Source organism: Protopterus annectens, chromosome 11.part0 (assembly GCF_019279795.1).
Source record: "Protopterus annectens isolate FY-2018-M chromosome 11.part0, PAN1.0, whole genome shotgun sequence".
NCBI lineage: Eukaryota > Metazoa > Chordata > Ceratodontiformes > Protopteridae > Protopterus > Protopterus annectens.
This window is the reverse complement of record NC_056745.1, coordinates 310392845-310416641: the sequence shown is the minus strand read 5'-3', so window position 1 is coordinate 310416641 and position 23797 is coordinate 310392845. Positions and strand designations below refer to the sequence as shown.

Genomic DNA, 23797 nt, shown 5'->3' with positions numbered 1-23797 from the left:
ACACACACACACACATACATATATATATATATATATATATATATATATATATATATGGGTTACCTTCAAGAGCTTGAACTATTGAATGAATAGTTTGTAAATTAACTCTTCAAACATTGCTGGTCTTTTGTTGGGTGATATTGTGGTATAGTGGGCTTTTTCCCAATTGTAGTGCAATCCTGGAAATGGTATATTTAATTAGCAGGGGCTGTAAGGGGTTTTGCTTTACTTTGAATCTTTGTGATTTAAACTGTTTGTGTTTATGGATTAGCGTTCCAACTTTTTGTAATTCAAACTCCTGACGTACACCCCCCTCTGTCTATATATATATATATATATATATATATATATATATATATATATATATACACACACACACAATATTTGTGTGTGTGTCCACTCATTTCCATTTGTCAACTGGGATAGTCCAAATAAAAAAAAAAAAGCTTTCTTTTTCTGCAGACCCTGAGAAGAAAAGCTGCTCATTACATTTATATACAGACTTGCAAAAAAAATTCAGTTTCTTTTCATAGGTTCATGGTTTAGTACTAGGCTATCTGCCATTACAGGCCATTTTAAGCCTAGCTAAATTTTTCATCCCTTATGGTGTTTAGATTACCCTTTCAAATACCCCTATCCCTTCAGATCTAGATTATATTACACACAGTGATAATAACCGGGATGATACCACAGATATTTTTAATGCCCCAGGCATGATATATATCATTCAGTAGCTGCCTCTTGTCCATTAGTAGATTAGTGGGCAGCCTTGGGGTAAATTTCCCATTTCCCATCCATAGATCCCAGTCACGCTTGAATAGGGAAAGGCAAGAGCTTTCGTTTACATGGTTGGGAAGTCTGTTCCAGAGCAGCGGTATCCCCTGCAAGATATACCTATCTTTTTACACACTTCTGCTGGGGTTGCAGAGGAGGTTTAGATCCTTGGACCAAGTATTTCTAGTGCTGTTTGATTTACTGATGTGTATTATTTATTTATTTTATTTTATTTTACATTTGTTGACCGGGCTGGTCTAGCTGGATACATGTCCTTTTTCAGTAGAGGCCCAGGGAGAAAAGCTCCAACATAATGAGAAGACAACAGTACATTAACATACAGAGAAAAATAGTATTAACATAAGTATAAACGAGGACAGCAGTCAATACATGTAACTAAGTTAACATTCGTATGAGAAGGAGGTTGGTTGAAATAGAGATGCCTTGAGGTTGAGGAACAAGATCTCTAAGAAGGTGAAAAGACTAGGGTGGTAGTTGTTTGGTTGGGTTTAGCCTGGTTTAGGACAAGGACATAACCAATGTGATTTTAGGAATTCTTTGAGATTGTTTTTGAATTGGTTAAGCGAGGTTATAAGTCTTAGGTTGTTTGGAAGGGAATTCCAGGGTTTCCTTATGGAGTTGGCATAGAGGGCATCACCACCCGAGTTCTTGGATTTAATGGTTTGTATTTGAACACTATTTGCTGATCGGAGGCAGTTGAGGTTAGAGTAGGGGGTTAGTATTTTGCTCAGAGCAGGGGCTCTATCAGGTTGGTTAATTATTTTGAATGCTTCCGTTAGTTGGGTGAATTTGAGAAGATTGGGCAGTTCCAACCAGCCAAGTTTCTTTAGGTTAAGGCAGTGGTGAGTACGGTAAGGTGTTCCTGTTATAAATCTGGCTATGTGATTGTAGGCAACGGAGAGCATGTTAAGTTCACGCTTATTGAGGAAAGATAGTATAGGGGAGGCGTACAGGAGGGTAGAGAGGAGATGAGTGCGGGCAATGGTTAGTTTGGCATGAGGGGTCAGAAAATTCTTAATACGATACATTGAACCGAGTTTTTTGTTTACTGTCTTAATGGAATTGCTAATGTGTATGTCAAATTTCAGCTTGTGGTCGATGGTTACTCCTAATAGTTTGTTGTTGGAGACAGGCTCTATGATGGTCCCGTTGGTGGATTTTACATGGAATGGGATATTGTTAGGAGGTGGAAGTTCGTTTCCTAGCGGAGTGGTTGCTGAGGGGAAGAATAGCAGCAACTTGGTTTTTGCTGGATTAAGTAGTAGTTTCAATTCAAAGAACCATTTTTCGACTTTAGCAAAACAGTGCTGGGTTTTTACTTGGAGTTGTTAGAGTATTAGGCCAATTACGCCTGGGTCAGAGGATGTCTTGTATGCCAGACACAGTTCACTTCTTAGCAGTCTGTAAGAGAGAGAGAGAGAGTATAGCAATTAGGTTTTATGACTATTCATGTACAGAAAATTGTTTAAGCAAGGTAACATTTTTGAAAGTATCTTTGTAGACATTCTAGCTGTTGCGTATTTCTGGACAGATAAATGCAAAAGAGGGCATTACACTCAATGATTGGCATCACGAGGGCTGAAAAGAGGGGGGTCAATGGCATCCCTGAACTTAGAAACAATCCCTTTGTTAATAAGCTGTACAGTACAGAAGGATTTCCTTACCACAGTGAACACATGTTGGTCGACAGTTAGGTTATTGTCTACATAAGTTCCCAATCCTGAACGACTAAGTCATCTCTTAGCGGTGTATTCTCAATGTGGTAGTTTCCTGGGGAACCCAACTCACCAAATGATATGGTAATGCATTTTTTAGCATTTAGCTTTAGCCCATGATTCCAGCACCAATTTATTTGTTTGGGGCAAAAGTGGTTCTGGACGTACCATTTTATGATTTTTTATGTAAGTCTTTTGAGGATTCTATACCTGTACCCAACTTGCAGTCATGTGCAAACTTAGTGAGCCAAAATCCTTTAGAATTGGCTTTACCTTTGGAGAAATAGATGTGAAACAGGAGTGGTGCTATCCCTGTGAGACTCCACTGATCTTTTGCATTCTATCCATTAGTCAGTTGGTGATCCAGTGGGTGATATAGGAAATTTATTCCTAGTTTGCTTAACTTTTGCACTACACTTGAGTGAGGAACTATGCCAAAAGCCATGGCCAGGTTCAAGTAGGCATTGTGAATTATTTGCCTTCATTCATTGTCTTGGAAACTCTTCCAAAGAAGTCCACCAGGCTGAGTAAGCATTCAGGCTGAGTAAGCATGACCTGCCTTTGGTGAATCTGAGCTGAAGCAGATCCAATGGTTGGAGGTTCCTTGTGTCCTTATTGGTTAACTCCATCAAGGAGTCTCTACAATAACATTCTCCATGGCTTTACATATGAGACTGTTCAGACTTATGGGCCTGTAATTGCCTGGATCAGTTGAGGGGCCTCCCCTGTGCAGGGAATGACTGCTGCTGTTCTATACTTACTTGGCACAAAGCTTGTGTTGAGGATGAGAGAATTTTGTTGTTAGTGGCATATCCCAATCATGCTTCATGCTATTCAGGAAACACACACACACACATATATATATATGGATCTACCTGACTAGATCGACAAGTCAGAACAACGACAGCGAGTCAGAAGATCGACAAGTCAGAAGACCGACGGAGGAAAACACCGACGCTGAGAACACTGAGATGGGGAAAGGATGTGTAAGTATGCGGTAGTGACGGCCGTTAGGGTGCGAGTAAGGTAAGTGTGCGATGTTGACAATCTGTAGGGATAGGGTGGGATAAGTGAGTTAGGGTTAGGGCGCGGGTTAGGTAAGGGTGCGAGTAAGGTAAGTGTGCGATGTTGGCGGTCTGTAGGGATAGGGGTGGGTTAAGTGAGTTAGGGTTAGGGCGCGGGTTAGGTAAGGGTGCAGTAGTGATATTTTTTGGGTTAGGGGCGGGTTAAGTGAGTTAGTGTTAGGGCGCGGGTTAGGTGAGTGTGCGATAGTGATGGACCTTAGGGTTAGGGTTTCGGTTAGGGTTGTAGATAGTTGTGTATGTAAGGGTTAGTGTTGGTTTGTAAGGATTTTGGTGTGCTTGTGTTGTGTGTGTGGGTTTTGGACAGGGGATTTGTTTTGTTTGTTGTTATGATGTGTCGAGTGTATGAGGTGTCGTGTTTGTGAACTGTCGATGATTTGGTGTCAGTGAAGTCGCTGTCGGTGTTGTGAAGTGTCGATCTAGTCAGGTAGATCCATATATATCTATCTATCTATATATATATATATATATATATATATATATATATATATAAATATTGGGTCTCAGACATATCAGACCCTGTTGACAAAATATCAAACACACTAATGACAATAATTTAAGACATATTTATTAGAAAAACACTACCTAAATATTACAAAATAATGATCAAAACTACCTATAAAGAGAGTGTAAATGTAAAAACCCTAGTAATGAACCTATCTTATCTAAGCAATCTACTTGTTATTAAGTCCAAAAACTTTAACTAACTGTAGGAACAACTATTTTTTATTTAAAAAAGAATACACTTTGTCTCTATAGGGCTGCAGCAGAAAAGAATATGTAGGCTTGGTAAGCCAATATGAAATGAAGCTCTCGATGATGCTTCTGAAATCTGCAGCAAATGAGATCTGAGGTCTTGAGGTGGAGCAGAGGATTATGGGAAGGGGTGGAGTAGGAGATCTTGAGCAAAGTCTTCCTAGTTGATGCCAAGGTCAGATCACATCAGATCCATAAACCTACAGTTGAAATGGACAAAAACAGACAGCATTGGATCTGTTATTTCTATTATTATGTACTGTGTATGGAGATATATGTTCAAGCTTTGTCTATATTCCAACAAAGCCAATAACATTAATGGGCAAGTCTGCATCATTTTATGACTTATAAAACAGAATGCTCACGAGGATCATCCTGCGACTGCAATGTGTACTCAAGGAGACAATAAATGCAGTGTATCTGATGTATGCTGGCTTAGAAGTACCAAATATTTGCCAGCACACTTCTCAGGATAAGTCCAGGATACTGGCCCTACTGGCTATAAGTGCTTATAGGTTAATGGCAGAAACAGTACAAAGTATTTCTGGTTATCTGAGTTTCCTGATAAGGCAACATATATTTTATAAGGTTCAGTATCATTTTAGTGAGCATTACAATGTCAATTCACAAAATTATGCAACCATAAGGTCACAAGATGAGAACGGTGATGATCACCTGTGTGAACAGTGTTGAGCATTGAACCTTCTGACCTGTGCAGGCACAGGAAAAACTACTAACATGGGTCCGAGGGGGGACAAGTTGGGTATTTGTACAAGTGGTCATTGGCATTCTCGCCTTGTGACCTTCTGGTTACAATATTTTGTGATTCAACATTGTAATTACTGTTAAAATGATAGTAAACCTGTTCTAATATTTCAGCTTGTCTGTTTCTTCTCTCTGGAGGCACAGCCTGATGGTTTCTGATATGTCTCCTATTATTTTGGCCAGCACTGAAAGTCCTTAGCAGACTGGATATCAAGAGACTCTATAGATAACTTAGCATCCATTTCCAGTATTACAATTCCCTCTTTTTTTTCATGTTTGAGGCTAAAATGTCTTCCATATAATCAAAAGTGGCCAAAAACATTGTTAATACATATCAACTTTTTGCATAAATAATACAGTTGCCTGAGATACTCTCCATAACAGGAGATGACTTTATTATACTTGTCTTCACAGTTTAGTCACTGTTAATAGATAGTTACTTCCTAGGGGCTTATGGTTTTTGCTAAGTTGTAGTTTCCTTCTGCAGCCCTGAGTAACATGCTGAGCCCCCTCCATCAATTTAGAGGATATAGTTCAGCCTCTGCTTGGAGCTAGCCATAATATAGAATTGTACCCTCAAGAAAAAAATAGCATAATTTCAAGAATGACAGAAATAATGCATTTATCCCCACCCATGGTCCATTATGTCTGCCATTAACCTCAGCTTAGAATCATAATCATCAACACCCTTTTTCCCATTGTCTACATGGGCTGGGTTGTTGTGTCAACTGTTGCCACCTCTCTCAGTTCAATGCCACTCTTCTACCTTCTCTGACAGCCATGCCTGACTGTCGCAGGTCTTCTCTCACACAACCCATTCACCTCTTTGCTGATCTTCTAATATGCCTGCTGTAAGGTCCTTCTGTTGCTTTCTTTTCTATAAAAGTAGAATTACATAGGTTGCACTACATAGAACTTCCCCTATAATGCCCTACATCAGCTTCTGACACTTTCCTTAAAAAAACAAAAAGTAAGTCTCATCATTCCTCCGCTCTTCCTACTTTCTCACTTTCTTCCCTTTTACTTTTTGCTGATCTCCTTTTTCATTGCATTTCTTCTCGTTCCCTTTTTTCTCTCTTGCTTTCCTTATTTCCTTTTTGTTCTGCTGTCTATTTTGCAATGATTATACTTTTATTTTCTCTGTAATCATTATTTTGCAATGAATATTATGGTGCAGGAGGCTGCGGTGGTGCTGCGGTTAGCGTTGTCGCCTCACAGCAAGAGGTTCTCTGGTTTGATCCTCGGCTGGTGTGTCCTCTGTGCGGAGTCTGCATGTCCTCCCCGCGGTTGAGTGAATGTTAAAGACATGCAGGTAGGTGCGTGCATTTGTGGGTGTTCCTTCTTTGAAGGTTGTACGCTGGGCTGGCAACTCAACACTGTAAAAATCCACTGCCAATCAGAGGACCGGTGATCCACTGTGGCGACCCCTAACCAGGAAAAAGCCGGAAAACTTTTTTTATTATTCTTATGCTTTTGTTCTTTTGTTAATGCAGCTTGTTTTCATAGCTATTTCTTATCACACTACTTTAATATTTGTTTGTTCATCAATTTCATTGTCTTTGCTGTTATGCATAATGTTATGCTTGCATTTCTTTGTCATTGTTCATCAATTTCATAGTCTTTACTGTTGTACATACATTCTTCCCTAGGCCAAGCCAGAAACTGGTCCTTTTGGATCAAGATTCTACCCCAGTTAACAAATCAAAATAAATAAATAAATAAAGTGAATGCATCTGCACAGGATGTTGTACATACATTCTTCCCTAGGCCAAGCCAGAAACTGGTCCTTCTGGATCAAGATTCTACCCCGGTTAACAAATCAAAATAAATAAATAAATAAAGTGAATGCATCTGCACAGGATGTTGTAACATAGCAATGTAACTTTTCAAATGCTTTGTTTAAACCCATGGGACTGCAATCATTAAAGTATATATTGTCTTAAGCAGTATGGCATTTTCATTGTATACAGGTTTGTCAAGTCTTGCCTTTTTTGTTCTTGTATGTTATTGCATTACATTTGTAATTTATTTGTGTTCAGTTTTATATCTAGGTTGTGACTAAAAGGACCTTAGTGGTCCTGCTCATCTATTTGCTAAATAAATAAAAATAAAGTACTACCTATGAGCTTATACTTTCAGAGCTGTTAAAGGGAAAAATGTACATAACAGACACAAGGAATGGGAAAGGTGTACCTAATAAACCCCAAGGTACAGGTTTTGAGTCTCACCTTTGAAAGGGAAATTGGTTAGGTTTAAAATGCCCCACAAGGGTGGCAAGCCTAGTACTTACCTATGAACCTATGGAACTAAAGAAAAATATAATAAAATTCCAGAGTAAGAAAATTAATTACCCTTATTCAGCCTGATAGAGCTGTACAGAATGTGATAGTCCTTGGATCCATGTATTTTCATGCAGATCTGAATGGTGACCAGGGTTCACTTAACTTCACAGCCAAACATGAATATATATATTTTCTGTTCACTCTGTCCAAATGTTCCTCACTTAATGGTCTTTCCCAAGCCTTCATTTTTGTGCATTTTCAATGCTTTCCTCATACATGGTTTAAGCTTTCTGTTATCTCAGGCATGTTTTTTAATGTACCCTTCACTCTTTCAAGAGACAAAGCATCTGTTTACACTGCTTCAAAATATTAACATTTTGTTGATGTTGAATGCTTGTTTTTGATGTATTGGTTTAACTGTCCATTACCCAAGGACATATCTATGAGCAAAGTAATGCCAAGTAAATATACGTTTCACATACAAATGTTAAATGTCTTGAAAAAATACATGCAAACAATCATTTACCATTGGTTGTTTTACATCTCTTGCTGGTTTCAGTAATGTTGGACAATACCAGTGAATGCAAAGTTCCTTTTCTGATGTGTGTGGTGCTGGGCTGGCTTGCAAGCTGACTGGAGTTGATCTGGAAGATTTTACTAGTGACTGCTGCCTTCCTGAGGACTCCCTCCTTAATTCAGTAGCTGATAAGTAGCTCTGTAACATTCAAATTAATTAGTCAAGAGACTATATTACAATGATAAAGGTATTTTTTAAGTCATCTTATAATGTTATAGACTGACCAATATGGATCAAACACAGCAAAATGTTTTGTGGTTCAGAATTACCAGAAATTAAAATCCAAGTACCCTGAATGAATTGAAACCAGCAAAAACATTATGGTGCAACAGAGCAATGGCATCACTCACTAGAAATAACATAATGGTTTTGGCCTCCTACCTCACCCCCTTACCCACATTTCCAAGGTCATACTGAAGCTAGCATTTTACCAGCTATCTATCTAGCGGTGTCACTCCAACACAAACAGAATATATCCCTAGTATACTCCCATCCCCAAAAAAGTAATTGTTCATTGGAAGATGCTGACATAGCCTGTATCTTACTTTCAGTGCCACTAGCTGATTGAATTCTATTCTGATTTGGAAGTGCATTCACTATTCACCAGCTGACTAAAGTGATGATAGGAGAATGTATCACATGTCATTACATTTACAAATAAAGACTGATTTCCTTATCATGGAGAAAAAGGGTGAAATGTATTCCTTTGAGTTGGGATAGGATGGAATTCCACATCTAAGTACCATTATGTGCTGAAATTAGACTTTACATAAGTCAGTATGCAGAACTTTTGAAACACAGTTTGAATTTATTTATCTCACTTTCCTACTGGGAAACACTGTATTGTCCAAAATGTTATAAAGTCAAAAATAATTCTTTGCATTTCAAACAGGGATAGTAGGGTATCAAAGATGCAGGGATCTCTGGGTTTGTTGTATAATTTAAAGGGTATAGGGGCAAATACAAAGGGGGTATTTGCTTGCTTCAGCAAAAGGCCACTTTGAAACATCACTCTTTCTGTGATATAAACAGAACTAAGCAGAAATAATGTAATTCTTGTACATTTTTGTATTTAAAGCTGCAAAATAAAAGACAATACAAGAGTTGCAGTATTGCCAGCTTCAACAATTTTATTTTCAGTAGTAGACAGGAAAACCAAACCACATAGGATACATACGAGACTGCGAATTAAGGGTAAAGGCAGCAATTATTTGAAGACGTGTCCATATATTGCATCTTTCTTTTCAGAAGCAAAGGATATTCTATTTTCTTTGAAATGGACTCTGTCCTTCTTCTTTCGGCTTGTTCCCGATTAGGGGTTGCCACAGCGGATCACCTGTCCGCTCATTATTGGCAGTAGAGTTTTATGGTGTTGAGTTCCCAGCCCAGCACCCAACCTTCCATAGAAGACACACACGCACACACTCACACCTAGGGCCAATTTAGAGTGTCCAATTCACCTACAGCATGTCTTTGGGAGGAAACCCACGTGACCACAGGGAGGACATACCGACTCCGCATAGAAGGCACCCCAGCCGAAGATCAAACCGGAGAACCTCTTGCTGTGAGGTGACAATGCTAACCGCTGCACCACCGTGGCTGCCCTTGAAATGGACTCTGTTAAACATTTATATATAAATAAAACTACAACTTACCAAAACACTTTAATACTATACAATTTAGATATCACTTTATGATCTTTTATGATTATTTGAATAACAGTAGTTTTATTTTAACACAGACATCACTGTAGCTCTATATTAGTACACAGGTATATGTAACATTTCAGTTATTTCATTACAGATCTTGCATTTGAGTTAGTTGCATTTCAGTTCATGAAGTATATGTACAGCCAGATGACCAAGAAATCTTCCAAACTACAAAAACTTAGGGAATTCTCTATTGCACATTTTTTTATTGAATACATTTTTATTGATTTTTATTGAACTCCCTCACCTCCTTCAGTGGTATCAACTCTCACTCACCCACAAACTAGTAAACCATCCTCTAAATGTCCCATCCCTCCAGAATCTACTCCAACCCTGTCGCACCACCAGACCACTAAGATCCAGCAACAAAAATCACTTGCAAATCACTAAAGCCAATAACTCTGCTGGTGAAGCACTATTATCTTGCACCATAGCCAAATTATGGAACTCCCTTCCACCCACAATTACCTCCGTACCATCATGCACCCACTTCAAAACTTTACTAAAAGCGCACCTAAAAACATGCTGGCTATGCCCTTGCAACTCCCACTCTAATATCACCCACCCCATCCAACCACTACCTTTCTTTCCACTCCATTAACTACCTTGATTATAGCAAGCTCAGATGCTCATAAGCCTAGTACTTATTATACAGCAGAAACTTTTTATTGTAACATTTGTTAATGTCTGTTATGTACTTCACAGATAAAGATTCTAGTTGTCTACTGATGTACTATGTTCTTCATCTGTAAATATATTGTAAGTAATTGCTATGTTAAATTGTTAATCGGTATGTAATCCAATGTAACTACTGTCTATTTATTTTAACTGTGGAGCTTTTCTCCCTGGGCCTCCGCTGAAAATGGACCTACGTCCAGTCGGACACTCCCGGTCAACAAATGTAAATAAATAAATAAATAAAATAAATAATTGATTTTCACAAACATAAACATAAATGTATACAATAAGTATGTCAAAGAAATAATTACATAGTCAAAGCTTAAAGTGAAGAAACAATTCCAAAAACAAACATTACAAACCAACTATTTAGGATGTCTATACTTGAAAAAAAAACTTTGTTTTCTTGAATGTGTCTTTGAATTAGATTATAATGTATTACAGTCTTCTGTTTCCAGCACTTGATTTTCATTGTGCCATGCAATGCTTAAGGAAGTAGGTTGTTCTGTTCTTCCCTTGAATGTTTTCAATTCCAACTGCAAGACTGATAAAACCATGTTCTTGAAATAATATAACCAAAAACTGATGATAAGTGAGAGAGCACAGCAGATCAATGAACCAGGATTTCTTGTTGAATATAAAAACTTTAATCCACGATAACCATATAATGCTGCAGCTGATGAGCGCTTTCACTCACAAAATGAGTTTCTTCAGATCAAAGTGCTGCTACCCATAATGCCCATATATATACAAATAAAACAGCAAAAATCAATTAACTGTCAATTAACAAATAGAAATATGTATCACATGATAAAATCATTAAAATTCATACATTCATAAAAACATGCCATTATAAATCAACTCATATGATTTATACAAAATGCTTAAGCAATTGCTAAGAGTTATATTTAAAACTTCTAAAAATGCTATGTCAACATATATAGCAGTTAAAACATAACATATCAATCAATCAAAATGTGTGTATCTAGACACCGATATTGTGGTTCCTATACAGAATATTTAAAACCTAGCGCCCTATACTATCTATGCTTAATGTTTATATTCCTTCTTTTCTTGAGAGCTGGTTTTATTGAAGCTCTCTCATTTAAGCCAGACCCCCTGTCCGCCCTCAGTCTCGTAATCCATTTACTTTCCCTGTCTTCTGTGTGGTTCCTTATGTCACCACCTCTAGTGCAAGGTTCAATTATTTCTAAAACCCTGAAAAGGAAAGTATGTGTATCTCCTAATTCTACTACGTGTTTAGCCAATGCATTCTTTGTATTCCCTTTCCTCATATGATATGTATGCTCACGTATCCTATCCTTTAGCTGGCGATTCGTTTTGCCCACATAGAATGCATTGCATAACTGGCAAACTGCCAGATATACAATATTCATGGTGGTGCATGTTGCATCCACTTGGGTTTTGAACTGTATATGGGAATCAGGGTGTACAAATAGTGTACTGCTGTCAATATATACACATTGATTGCAATGCCGACAAGCCTTCGTATGACAGGACCCAGATCCTTTCTGATCCTTCTTGGAATAACATAGAAGTCTTTTCAAACTTAATTTATTCCTATATAAAAAACTGGGTTCATTCCCTACCACCTGCCTAATCCCATCATCTGTGCATAATATAGACCAATGTTTACTAACTATATCCTTAAGATTTCTATTATCACTAGTATATGGTAATGAGATCCTAATAACATTGCTAGCAGTTGGTTTATCATTGTCTAACACAGGTCTAGGTCCATAATATGGTGCTGCTCTATTCTGCCTGAGCTCATGCATATCACTAAATTGTCTTCCAATCTCTCTATTACTATAGCCCCTCTCCTTCAGTCTCTCTTTCAAGTCATGCATACCCACTTCAAAGCCTACCTCAGTGGCATTAAGTCTAGAGACGCGCATGCCTTGTCCTCTAATTATGTTATTAAATATATGACTGGGATGCATGCTTGCTCTCAATAATATAGTGTTACGATGGCATGGCTTCCGCTATACCCCTGTATTCAACAATCCATTGTCCATTTTCTCAATAAACAAGTCTAAAAAATCTAATCTATGTGTTGAATGACACATAGTGAACACTAAATAATTGGTCAAACCATTAATCATTCCATGAAATTCATGTAACGAGTCAACATCTCCTCTCCATAACATAAACACATCATCTACAAAACGTTTGTAGAATATAATAGATCGTGTGAATTCATTGGTCCTAAATAGCACTTCATTCTCCCAATATGCCAAGAACATATTGGCATAGCTGTTTGCACATGGCGTACCCATGGCTACCCCAGCTTGTTGTTTATATATTATCTCATCAAACATGAAAACATTGTTCTCAAGTACAATGTTTAACAAATGTGTCAATAGTTCTATATGGCTTGGTGTAAATGTGCTATTATCCAGTAGATATTGCCTAACATATCTAATGCCCAAATCATTGGGTAGTACTGTGAACAGTGATTGAATATCAAACGTAACCAGTATAAGTTCATCACTATTTATCCCACCCTTCATGCAATCATAAAGTTCAAGTAGGAACTGTTTTGAATCCCTGAGTATGGTCGGATTCGTATTCAGTACAGGGCGTAAATGTTTCTCTATGTATACAGATATATGTTCAGTGACCCAACCCTGCCCTGATACCACTGGTCTCATGGGTGGGTCACTGACATTTTTATGCATCTTTGGAAAACCTTGTATAACAGGAATAAGCGGGTTTGGAATCGTAAGATATTCAAACAACTCTTTATCAATAATCTTACCATTAAACATGTCGAGGAGCTCATTCCCTATTCCCAATATAATGCTTCTCACTACAGAGAGATCAATCCCTAAATAAAACTTGTCACTTAATAACTTTATCATTGCTGAGTGATAGAATGTAGTGTCCATCACCACAACTTGGCCACCCTTATCTGCTGGTCTAACTGTAATCGCCTTATTCAATTGCAAATCACGTAGACTTGCCCTCTCTCTCCTACTAAGATTATCACTGTGCCTAAAATTAGGCTTCTCATAAAAGTATTTATGCAACTCATCTTCAGTCAATTTAAGGTAAGCCTCGACCAGTGGGTGATTCACCGGTACATAACTACTTAATCTTTTAAATGTTAGTGGTGCCTCATTGCCATTCACAGTGTCTGTAATGTTATTCTGAAATAATAACTTAAGCATTAGATTCCGACAAAACAACTTAGTATCTAACACTGTATCCACTAGATTACTACAACCACTGGGAATAAAATTTAACCCTTTCTCTAATAAACTTACTTCAGATTGTGTTAGTTCATATTTGGATATATTACAAACCAATGAGTCAACTTCATGTGTATTATCATTCGTTACATTTAACCTATTTATTGTCCTATTTTGTTTCTCCACATTTTCTTTATCGTATGTTGTGGATGAAACTCCTCTGAGGCCTTCCTTTTTTGCCTCCCTCTGCTTAGGGATCTCCCTCTTCTCAAACCCTTGTCTTTCCTCACAGGTAACGGAAAAGGAATCCCATCATGTACTGACTCCATTACATTCATGTTCCTATTATTCGCCTTGGGTCTCACGACCCTGTCATCTTGTAACACTGATTTGTTCATAATCTCCACCTGAGGATATAAATTCATTCGTGTGGGGCTATTTAGTGTAGTGTCTTTCGTTTTCGTTTTTATGTTACTGTTGACTGTGTCACTATCTACATGTATAATACTGATGACATCATCTGTGTCTATGGAATCACTCAATAGTCTATCCGAAGTGACATTCAATGACTCATTCAAAACAATACTATTACTTTTGCTTATATTTTTACTCGGATCCCGTGTGTTCTCATATGTTGTAGGGATACCTGTCACATCAGATTTAGATTGCATACTTCGCTCAGTTGCATTGCTTCTATTACTAACATTGGCAGTTTTATTACTACTTACACCATTTCTCAGAGCATTATCTTTCTCTACAAAATCACTTATATCCCTTTCACCAAACCTAGGCCATACAAAGACGTGACCCATTGAAAAGTCTTTGTGGTCACGTCTTATTTTGTTCTGCTTCTGCTGGAGAAGCTTGCGTTCTAGCGCCGAAACGCCATCCAGCAAGCTCTCAAACAGCGGCGTAACTAAAGCATCAGAATATAGTGAAAAAATGTCCAACCTTTGCTGCTTGATGCTTCTGGTCAATTCGTCTTCCTCTGGCAAAAAATAATCCACTAGCAGTTGCATGTATTGCCTGCTAACGTCCAAGTTAATCAATTGCCATTTCTTTAGCAACTCGGGATGTTGATCCCCCTGGTTCGGCATGTTAAACACCCGAAGACCCCTCGGCACTATTCTCTGTGTTTGGGAGCACTTTTTCCAACCAAGGCTCATCTTGTTATCATTGACATGTTCTTGAAATGTTTAAAATTGGGAGGAGTTACAGCTTTCCAATTCTGTGTAATATTTTTCCATGCAATAGCAAGGACAGTCCACAAAATTACATATTTTTGCCTTGGAACACAAGAAGGCACAGGTGTATTCAACAAAACTAGAGATTTTGTAAGTTGAAAATTATCAGTGAAAAGTGCCTGTAACAAATCATTAATACCTTCCCAATATTGTTTAAGTAAATGGCATTCACAGAACATGTGTTGCCAATTGGCTACTGATTGTGATTTACAACTCCAACATCTATTTTCTTTATTATATATTAGTTCTAATTTGTGTGGTGTTAAGTATGTTCTATGTATAAAGTGCCATGTGAAAAGTTGCCAATATAGTGATAAAGATGTTAGTTTTGGAGATGTAATAATTTGTTTTTTATCTTTATCATCTGGCATTTTACCACTGACTGTTTCATACTATTTCCATATATTTTGTTTATTATGAACTCTTGCTTCTTTAACTAAGCTGTACAATATTGATAAAATTCCTTTCCCATTTGTGGGAAATTCCATCAGCATTATTAACTGCTCTATGAACTTATGAACCTTTTCCCTAACAAACTTCTGCATTATTGCCTGTTGGTTTAAGACTGTTTGTCTTAATTCCTGCATTGTTAACCACGTATTATTTTCAAGGTTGAACTCACTTATAATTTGCTCTATCATTAGTACTTTATTAGTGTTTATCCACCGATGCCAGTAAATTAGACCTTTCTTACTGTTTTAACTGCTACTGAGTCTTGAGTTATAATATTATTTTGTGTATATGCTATTGGGAATATGAAAAAAGACTATGCTTTTATATACAGATTTTTATTTACAAAGTGCATAAAAGTCTTTAGGGTATTAATATTGTATTTATAATTTATATTTTTGTGTTTCCCTGTTGCCATAAATTCCTTCAATAACCAAAGTAAGGTATGCACATTGATAATGTTGATAAACTATAAAGTTCTCCATTTGATGATTTTTTTGAGAGTTCATCTGCACTCTTTATTTGACCATTAGATTGTATTCAGGACTAGATGTAACACACTGAAATTCCTAATGTTCTGAAAATCTCCTGAATGCCATTCTTGTATACTGGGGCCATTATCTGACACAACCATATGTACTTATAGCTCGAAAATATAGTTTTCAGTGCAATGATCACACCTCTGTTCAAAGTTTCTTTTAACTTCAGTACCTCTGAAAAGTTAAAATAATAAAATAGAACAGATATGATGAAACACATATATTCTACTCCTATTCCACAGTCTTAGGAGACATAAAGAAGAGATCACTTCTTCTCTTGGATTATTATTGGCAGCCGCGGTGGTGCAGCGGTTAGCATTGCCGCCTCACAGCAAGAGGTTCTCCAGTTCAATCCTCGGCTGGGGTGCCTTCTGTCTGGAGTCTGCATGTCCTCCCTGTGGTCGCGTGGGTTTCCTCTGGCTGTAGGTGGATTGGACACTGTAAATTGGCCCTAGGTGTGAGTGTGTGTGCCTCCTGTGGAAGGTTGGGCGCTGGGCTGGTAACTCGACACTGTAAAACTCCACTACCAATCATGAGATGACAGGTGATCTGCTGTGGCGACCCCTAACCAGGAAAAGCCAGAAGAAGAAGACCTTACAACACAGATCTGAACATACCTTGCCATAATAATGTATGAAAATCAACTCCTTCATACTTGAAATTACCCAAATGAGAATCATGTATTAATGCTAATATGTTTTTCATTAGCTGATATAGCACAATCAGTTTATCTCCTTTAAACAGTAAGCCTTGTATAAAGTTAATCTCTTCTTTGAATGAAAACTATGCATGTTTCTTTCCTCAGAGCAATCTTCTTGTCTCACCACCATGCTGTAACCCCTTCTGGACTCATCTGGATCTCAGGATTACACTTAGTATATTTCTGAAAACCATTTATTTTCTCCCATTTGTAACTGCAGATTTACCAAATTAACTTCCAGTGCAGCAATGAGCCAGTCTTTATGCTGATCTGGCAAATAAGAATGATTCACCATATCTGTTATACACATCTTTCTTACTGAGTCACAATACATAAATGAGTCATATTTCTGTAATTGCAACAACATTCTTTGCAAATGATGTGTTATCCTGTGCAACTTCTTAAAGATACTTTGTAATTGCTTATACTTATTTTCTGTTAGCATTTTCCCATAAATGTACTCATGGAACTTATTATACCTCTCAACCTCTTAGAGCAAGAAATCTGGACAGAGCCTAAAATAATGTGGGGGGGGGGGGGTAAATGCAAAATAAATAGGTACATATTTTGAATATTGGTCTTGGAAACTTAGAAAGTTCCTAGAATAAAAGTATTTGTGTTAACATGCATTTTCTGAAGGATATGAAGCCTGAAACTCAAATGTATATAATTATTTGGTGACTTTAATCCTCAGTGATTTGCCATAAAACCACAAATTTTATGAGGAACAGACCAAAAATATGAGTAAAAAATCTGGACAGTTGAGAGATATGGAATTTATTATAACCATACATCTTGGCTAGCTGATGATATATATATTCTGATAGTCGCTAAATGCTCTTGACTCTCAGTCAGACAGTTTATTGTTTTGCAAAATCATGGCCAGTTCCATTTTGGTTTCTACTGATATGCAATGGAAATAGCTTGTTCATGTTAAAATAATTCAGTGTCGGAGTCTGCAATAACCTGTTCAAATAACTCAAAGTTCTTTTCTTGCTGTGTACTCCAGTACTATTCCATATCTTGTGCCATCGATTTCCTTAACTGCACATGAATTTCTGAGGTATTTGGAATAAACTTCGCTGCTGCATTTTACCAAGAACTTTCGTAAGCATTTGTTTACCCTTTGGTGAAAGCATCTGTATCATTGCTATGGCTATCTTATTATCTGGTTTCAAGTGTTCTGAAGTTGAAAAGTAACAAGTGTTTCTTAGCTCCATAGCACTGATTTCAAACTTACTTTTGTTTAACTTGTGGTTGTTATAGCTCAGCCCTTTTCAGTGTCTCAACCAGTTTCTTATATTTTTCTTTCATCATTCATCTTTCCACTATATTATTCTTTATATTAACAATCTCTTCATTTTCCAAACATCTTCACAACACCTCTTTAAGTGCTAATAATATACCAAACAAAAATCTGAAAACTATGTTTTCTTTCCATTGGTAAATTAAATATTGACACAGTGGAATTCTCCTCATCAAGCTTTATCTGCTAAAGTACTGCATCAAAAACACACATGCACACACACAAAATACTTTATACCTGGAAGAAATGAAATTGCTTCTTCAGTTGCACAAAGGAGATAATAAGCTTTTATAGCTTTATTAAGATCTTATGGATCTGATTATAAGAATTTTGTGTGGCTTTATACCAGTAAATCATGCTATTCAGCCATACGGTAGGGTATACCTGTTTCTTAGTCATATCCATATGCTGCTTTATTCTCAGCTGCTTTTCAGTTGTACTTCTTAAGGATTGTAGAAATTTCTTGGACCATTCACCAATAGTAATACTGCAGTATCTCATATATAATGAATTTCCAGCAATCAGTCCAGAGTAGTAAATAAATCTTCATACTTAAGAGGCAGCTCATCACTTTGCATATGTTATACAGACTCATAATGTACATGTAGAACAAGAAATCCTTTCACCATGCCAGGTGTCTTACAAGTCAAATAGCCAAACAGAATTCCCCCTAGCTGAAGATGAGTTTAGCATTTTGCACTTTCTAACCCAGTGGTGTGATGTGATGACTAGAATAAGTAAGATATTTACACGTAGATGGCTTCACTTTACTCTTTACTTTTAAACAGATATTACATTACACTCTGTGTTTCTATGTAGTTTAAATAGCAAAGGTTATTCATTTTGAGATTATCTGACCAAATTTCTCATTGATCCACTTGTTACAAACTCTCAGCACCATTTCTATGCACAATATTAAAAAATTGTGCACATTTTTAATTTGACCAAAGACAGTTCATTTTAAGGACTATTACCTATGTGCATGTGCTTTGGGGTACAAATGCATATCTTTCACTTTACAAGTTTAGGAAACAATTCTTTCAGATTCTACATAGTTGATTAACTGATGGATATATTTTTTTAATATTTACTGCCATATCTCATGCAGGATATTTTAGTAACAAATCTGTAATTCATTTTACACTTTACATGATTCCCATGACTGTCCGCGGTGGTGTTGGTGCTGCGGTAGCGTTGTTGCCTCACAGTAAGACGCTGTCTGGTTCGATTCTCAGCCAAAGCGTCTCCTGCGTGGAGACATGCGTGAATGGGCGTACCTTCGTTGAAGGTTGTGCGTCAGGCCTGGCAAGCCAGTACATAAAAATCAACTGCCAATCATTAGCGGACTGGAGTTCTGCTGTGGCGACCCCTAACCGGGAAAAAGCCAAAAGACACAAACAAACATGATTCCCATGACTCTATTTTATTCACTTCCATATTTTCTGTTTTTATACCATTCTGACTAATCCACGTTCTTTCACCAGAGGCAAAGTAATTTCACTCACTTTGTGCATATTAATCACTTATTTAATATTAAATTTTCATTAATCAGTAGTCTGACTCTCATCTGATCATGTCTGATAAAACACAGACTTGTCTTATACAGGCAAAAACATATCCAGACTTTAGAAGATAAACAGCTTAACTTTACCTCTCTCAGTGTGAAAAAAAGAAACTGAAAAACAAGGGCCAGGAACTCTTAACACTTTTTGTAAATTCAGTTACTGGTGAGCAAGTACACTGCCTGGTTGCTTGCAAAGAAGAAAGTAAGAGAGCCTGAAAGAAAATCAACTAGAAAAGCTGAAGAGAAAACACTGACTGGGAAGAATCCTGCAGCTGTTCAGCAAAAAGCAGTTCAGGCTCCAGCTTTGGTAAAAGACATGACTTTCATTAATCCAGAGGAAAAAAAAAATAAGTCAAATGTGTTCAGAGATGATTAAATTAAACAAAACATTGAAGGAGTATATAAACTCAAATAACAAAAGGCTGGAAAACTGGAAGAAGCTTTAAACAGATATTTAGATGTGCTGATAAAACTACAAAAATTAGAAGAAGAAATGAAGAAAAGACTGGCTGAGTATGACACTGCTCAAAAAAAATGTTTCAAAAATGGTAGAATTAGAGGACAGAGAATGTAGGCAGAATAACAGATTTTCTGCTGTAAACTAGAAACTAGAAGTAACTGACTGTATTAATTTTATGAAGGCACAATAAGCAATTGGACTGGTATTCTACAGCAGAGCACATCATGTTTATGATCCAAACCTGACCATGAGAAAGCAGCCAAAACCTGCACTAATAAAGATGTGATCTTACCAGCAGAAAGAGCTGATCCTGATAAAACTGTAGTAAAATGGCAAAGTATCAAAAGTTGGAGACAGTAGAGTATTTGTGGAAAATTATTATTCACTGTGCACCAAGCAGAAGAGAAACAAATTTATTCCAGCAATCAGGGAATGTTGAGAGGCAGGTATGAGATTCGAGCTGTTGTATCCGGTTGTCTTCAAAATATTTTTTTCCTGTGGGATCAGTGTCATTTTCTGATGCAGAACATGCTAAGGAGGAAATACAAAAGTATTGTCCAACAAAAAGTGAGCCATTAAGCAGAAAGGGACTCTGCTTCTTATTCTTCTGATAATAAAGCACATGGACAGACTTTGCCAGTCAAACCTTTTCCAGTGTTTCAAAGGAAAATGCTTGAGAGACAAAGAAAAGCACAGCAGTCAGCTAGAAGAACTGGATGTAAATTGGCACTGAACAGGAATCTAGAGTTGGGAGATGGAGATGAACAGGAAGACCAGCAACATGGAAATAAATGAATAAATGTGGTATTAGAAAGCATCAATTGCATTTGTGAAATATGGGGAAAAACTGGACAGAATGGACTTTTGGTGATTTTATTAAATTTGTGGGGAACTGAAAGACATTTGCCTCACTTCATGTCATTAATATTTCTAAGGACACTAAGGGGAAGGGAAAAGCTAACTAAGTAAAACAATTTCCATTCTTACCAGTATTTCTATAAATCTCTTCTTGATATAAATTGGATGTTTTATAGTAAAACAGTTTTAGTTATTATATGTGATAAAGATACTAAAGAATACAGATGCCTTTTTTGTTTGTTTCTTTTCTGGTATTAAGAAATGTAGGCATTGCAAAGCAAAAGGAGGAAAAAGGCTAGTCAAAAGCATGTTTAAGTTAATATGCTGTAATCTTGTTGAGGTAGGGGATGGGGAGCAAAAGAAGACAGATCATAATAGAGGTAGAGTTGGTATGTTTTTTTCTTACTTTTGCATAGGTAAATGTCTGGATTAAGACCTTTAGCTTAATCTAATAACAAGTTTAAGTGGAAACATGTAAATAAAAGAACACCAAATATAGTGAAAAGTATTCTTTTAGCAATAAATGTTTCAGCTTGTCTTTAGAAGCCTGTAACCAAGGGCCACATTCTTTTCTTATGTTTCCCAAGAGGCAAGCTGATTATAGAGCAATAGAAATATTGGTTTCTTCAAGGCTAAAAGTTAATGTTTTCTGAAAACATGCAAGTTGTTTTTCACATTTGGAAGGGGGAATAAAGATAACAGAATGGACACTAATTAGTGTAAGTAGGAGCACATGCAATAACATGTGTCTTAGCATGAATAAAATATGTTATGTACTCACCATAACATTCCATCTGTTTTATCCATTTTCATTCTTCCTCAACAGTTGGGCTTGGATCTGACTTTTGGATCTGACTCAGTTGTTACTATAGCTCGTGGTAACCAAAAAACTCTCGAGTTCCTCCCTTACCCATAAGCCAACAACCCCTAACATACCTCAGGTCTTGTATGCTGAATAAGAAAAGGTAAGAAATATGTTACATGAAGTGTTTGGTAAAAAAGCCATTAACTGGAGCTCAATGTAAGGAACAGAGGTGTCCTTATAAACTCGCATTCTTCCAGAAGTCAGATATGAAAAAGGTAGGAGGTTGGTAGAAGGCGAGTTGAGGAAGAATGAAAATGGACAACACAGATGGAACATTATGGCAAATACATAACTTCTGTATCTGATGTCAATTTTCATTCATTCCTCTACAGTTGAGACAGAGTCTCCAGACACCTGAAATCCTGCGTGGACTATAAGGAAAGATTTTCCTGAGCACAGCTGAACTAATGGCTGCTCTTCCCCTCAAGACCAGATCTAGTGTGTGATAGTAATAAAGGTATGAAGATTAGCTCAAGTTGCAGCTGAACATATGCCATCCATGGAATGTCTTAATAAAAACACTGATGAAGTTACCATGGATCTAGTCGAGTGTGTTCTTAAAGATTTTGGTAATGAAATACTTTATTGTAGACAAGAGATATACTGTTGGTAAGCCATCTTGCCAAAGTTACCTTTGTAACTACCTAATTTGGCATCCATAAAGCAGACAAAGAGTTGATCAGATTTTCTAAATTCTTTTTTTGTATGTAAAATGAAATATAACTGTCTATGAATATCTAACAAATACAATATATATTCTCCTTTGTTTTCAAATTTTGCAAAGACGATAGGCAAATTAATAGACTGGTCAATGGTGGAGTCTGGCACCACCTTAGGAAGGAAGGATTAGTTTATGTTACTCTATTCCTATGAAATATCAGGTAAGGATGTTTGAAGGCAATACTTGAAGTTCAGAAATTCTTCTAGTAGATGTAATAGCCACTACAAAGATAGGTCCAGGTCAGAAATTTGAGAGCACATTTTGCTGCTGGTTTAAAGGGGGAATGTATTAAGGCCTGCAGTATTAAATTCAAGTTCCATGGTAGAGTATGGTCTTTAAAACGTGGTCTCAACAACAGAGTGCCTCTCAAGAAAGCCTTACAAAGTTTAGATGAAGCCAGGGAAGAATTCTCATTTCCTATTTAGAAGTTAGAGATTGCTGCTAACTGAAGTCTAATAGTTGAGGAGCTATCTCCTTCATTAAAAATTGCTACCAATAATTCAAGGACACTTGGTACAGGGGTTGAAAAGGGGTCAATGCATTTCTGATGCACCCAAAAAACAAAGCTCGACCATTTACATCTGTAAAGTTTCCTTGTAGAAGCTTTAAGGGAAGATAAGTATATAATGGACAGGGGAAGTTGTTCTTGGCTATTAAAGGAAGTAGAAAAATCACACTTTCAGCATTAGTTTTGAGATATCTGGATGAATCATGCCCATTGGGTGAGACAGCAGGTCTGGAATCAATTCCAGAATCCAAGACTGATAGACTAGATGAGGTCAAAGAAAGGGGAACCAAATCTGTCCAGGCCAGTAAGGTGCCATAAGGATGACTCTGCTCTTCAACCTGGCAGCTTTCTGTAGAAATTTGAGGATCAAGGGAGTCAGGGGATAAGCATAGAGAAGACCAGGGGGCCAGTTGTGGAGAAGAGCATTCCTCATTGATTACCCCACGGGGGACAAGGTCAAAAAAGCTGCTGCACTTGTTGTTTAGGAGGGAAACAAAAAGATCACAGCAAGGCTGGCCCCATTGATAGAAAATAATTTCTGCCATTTTGTTGTTGAGGGACCACTCACGAGTTAGTAGAATGGACCTGCTCAGCTTGTCTGCTATCACCCTGGACTTCCCTCGAATGTGCGTTGCTATCAGAAAGTGGTTGGATGGCCTTGGGCTGAGGGAGAATGAAAGGATGACCTTGAAGAACTTGATCTGATAAATCCACCACAAAAGATACCTCTTGCATGCTTGAATGATTTCAGTTTGGACTGACATATGTTGATAAAGAACTGATTATCAAATTGAGAGCACCCATTGAAGAATCCTCATGTGGAATCTTGCTAACAGAACTAAAATTATTGCCACTGACATTGACTCTAGGACTTGTAGACTCAGTCGTGCTGAAATTGTTGTACTGTGAATTATCTTCTTGACCTGGAATCTGATAATCTGTGCTCTTGCAAGGGGAAGAGAAGCTGTTACTGATACCATGTTACAATTGTTTCTATAAACTCCAGTA

The 23797-nt window shown here is 37.2% G+C and overlaps 1 protein-coding gene across 1 annotated transcript in view; it reads right to left on the bottom strand.

Annotated features, from left to right (window-relative positions):
- LOC122814939 (cilia- and flagella-associated protein 54-like) overlaps positions 1-23797 on the bottom strand; it is a 437893-nt gene that overhangs the window by 221696 nt on the left and 192400 nt on the right. Inside the window, exon 6 of the mRNA XM_044087199.1 lies at positions 7922-8110. Within this exon, the coding sequence (XP_043943134.1) occupies positions 7922-8110 (189 nt within the window). The remainder of the gene's footprint in view (positions 1-7921; positions 8111-23797) is intronic.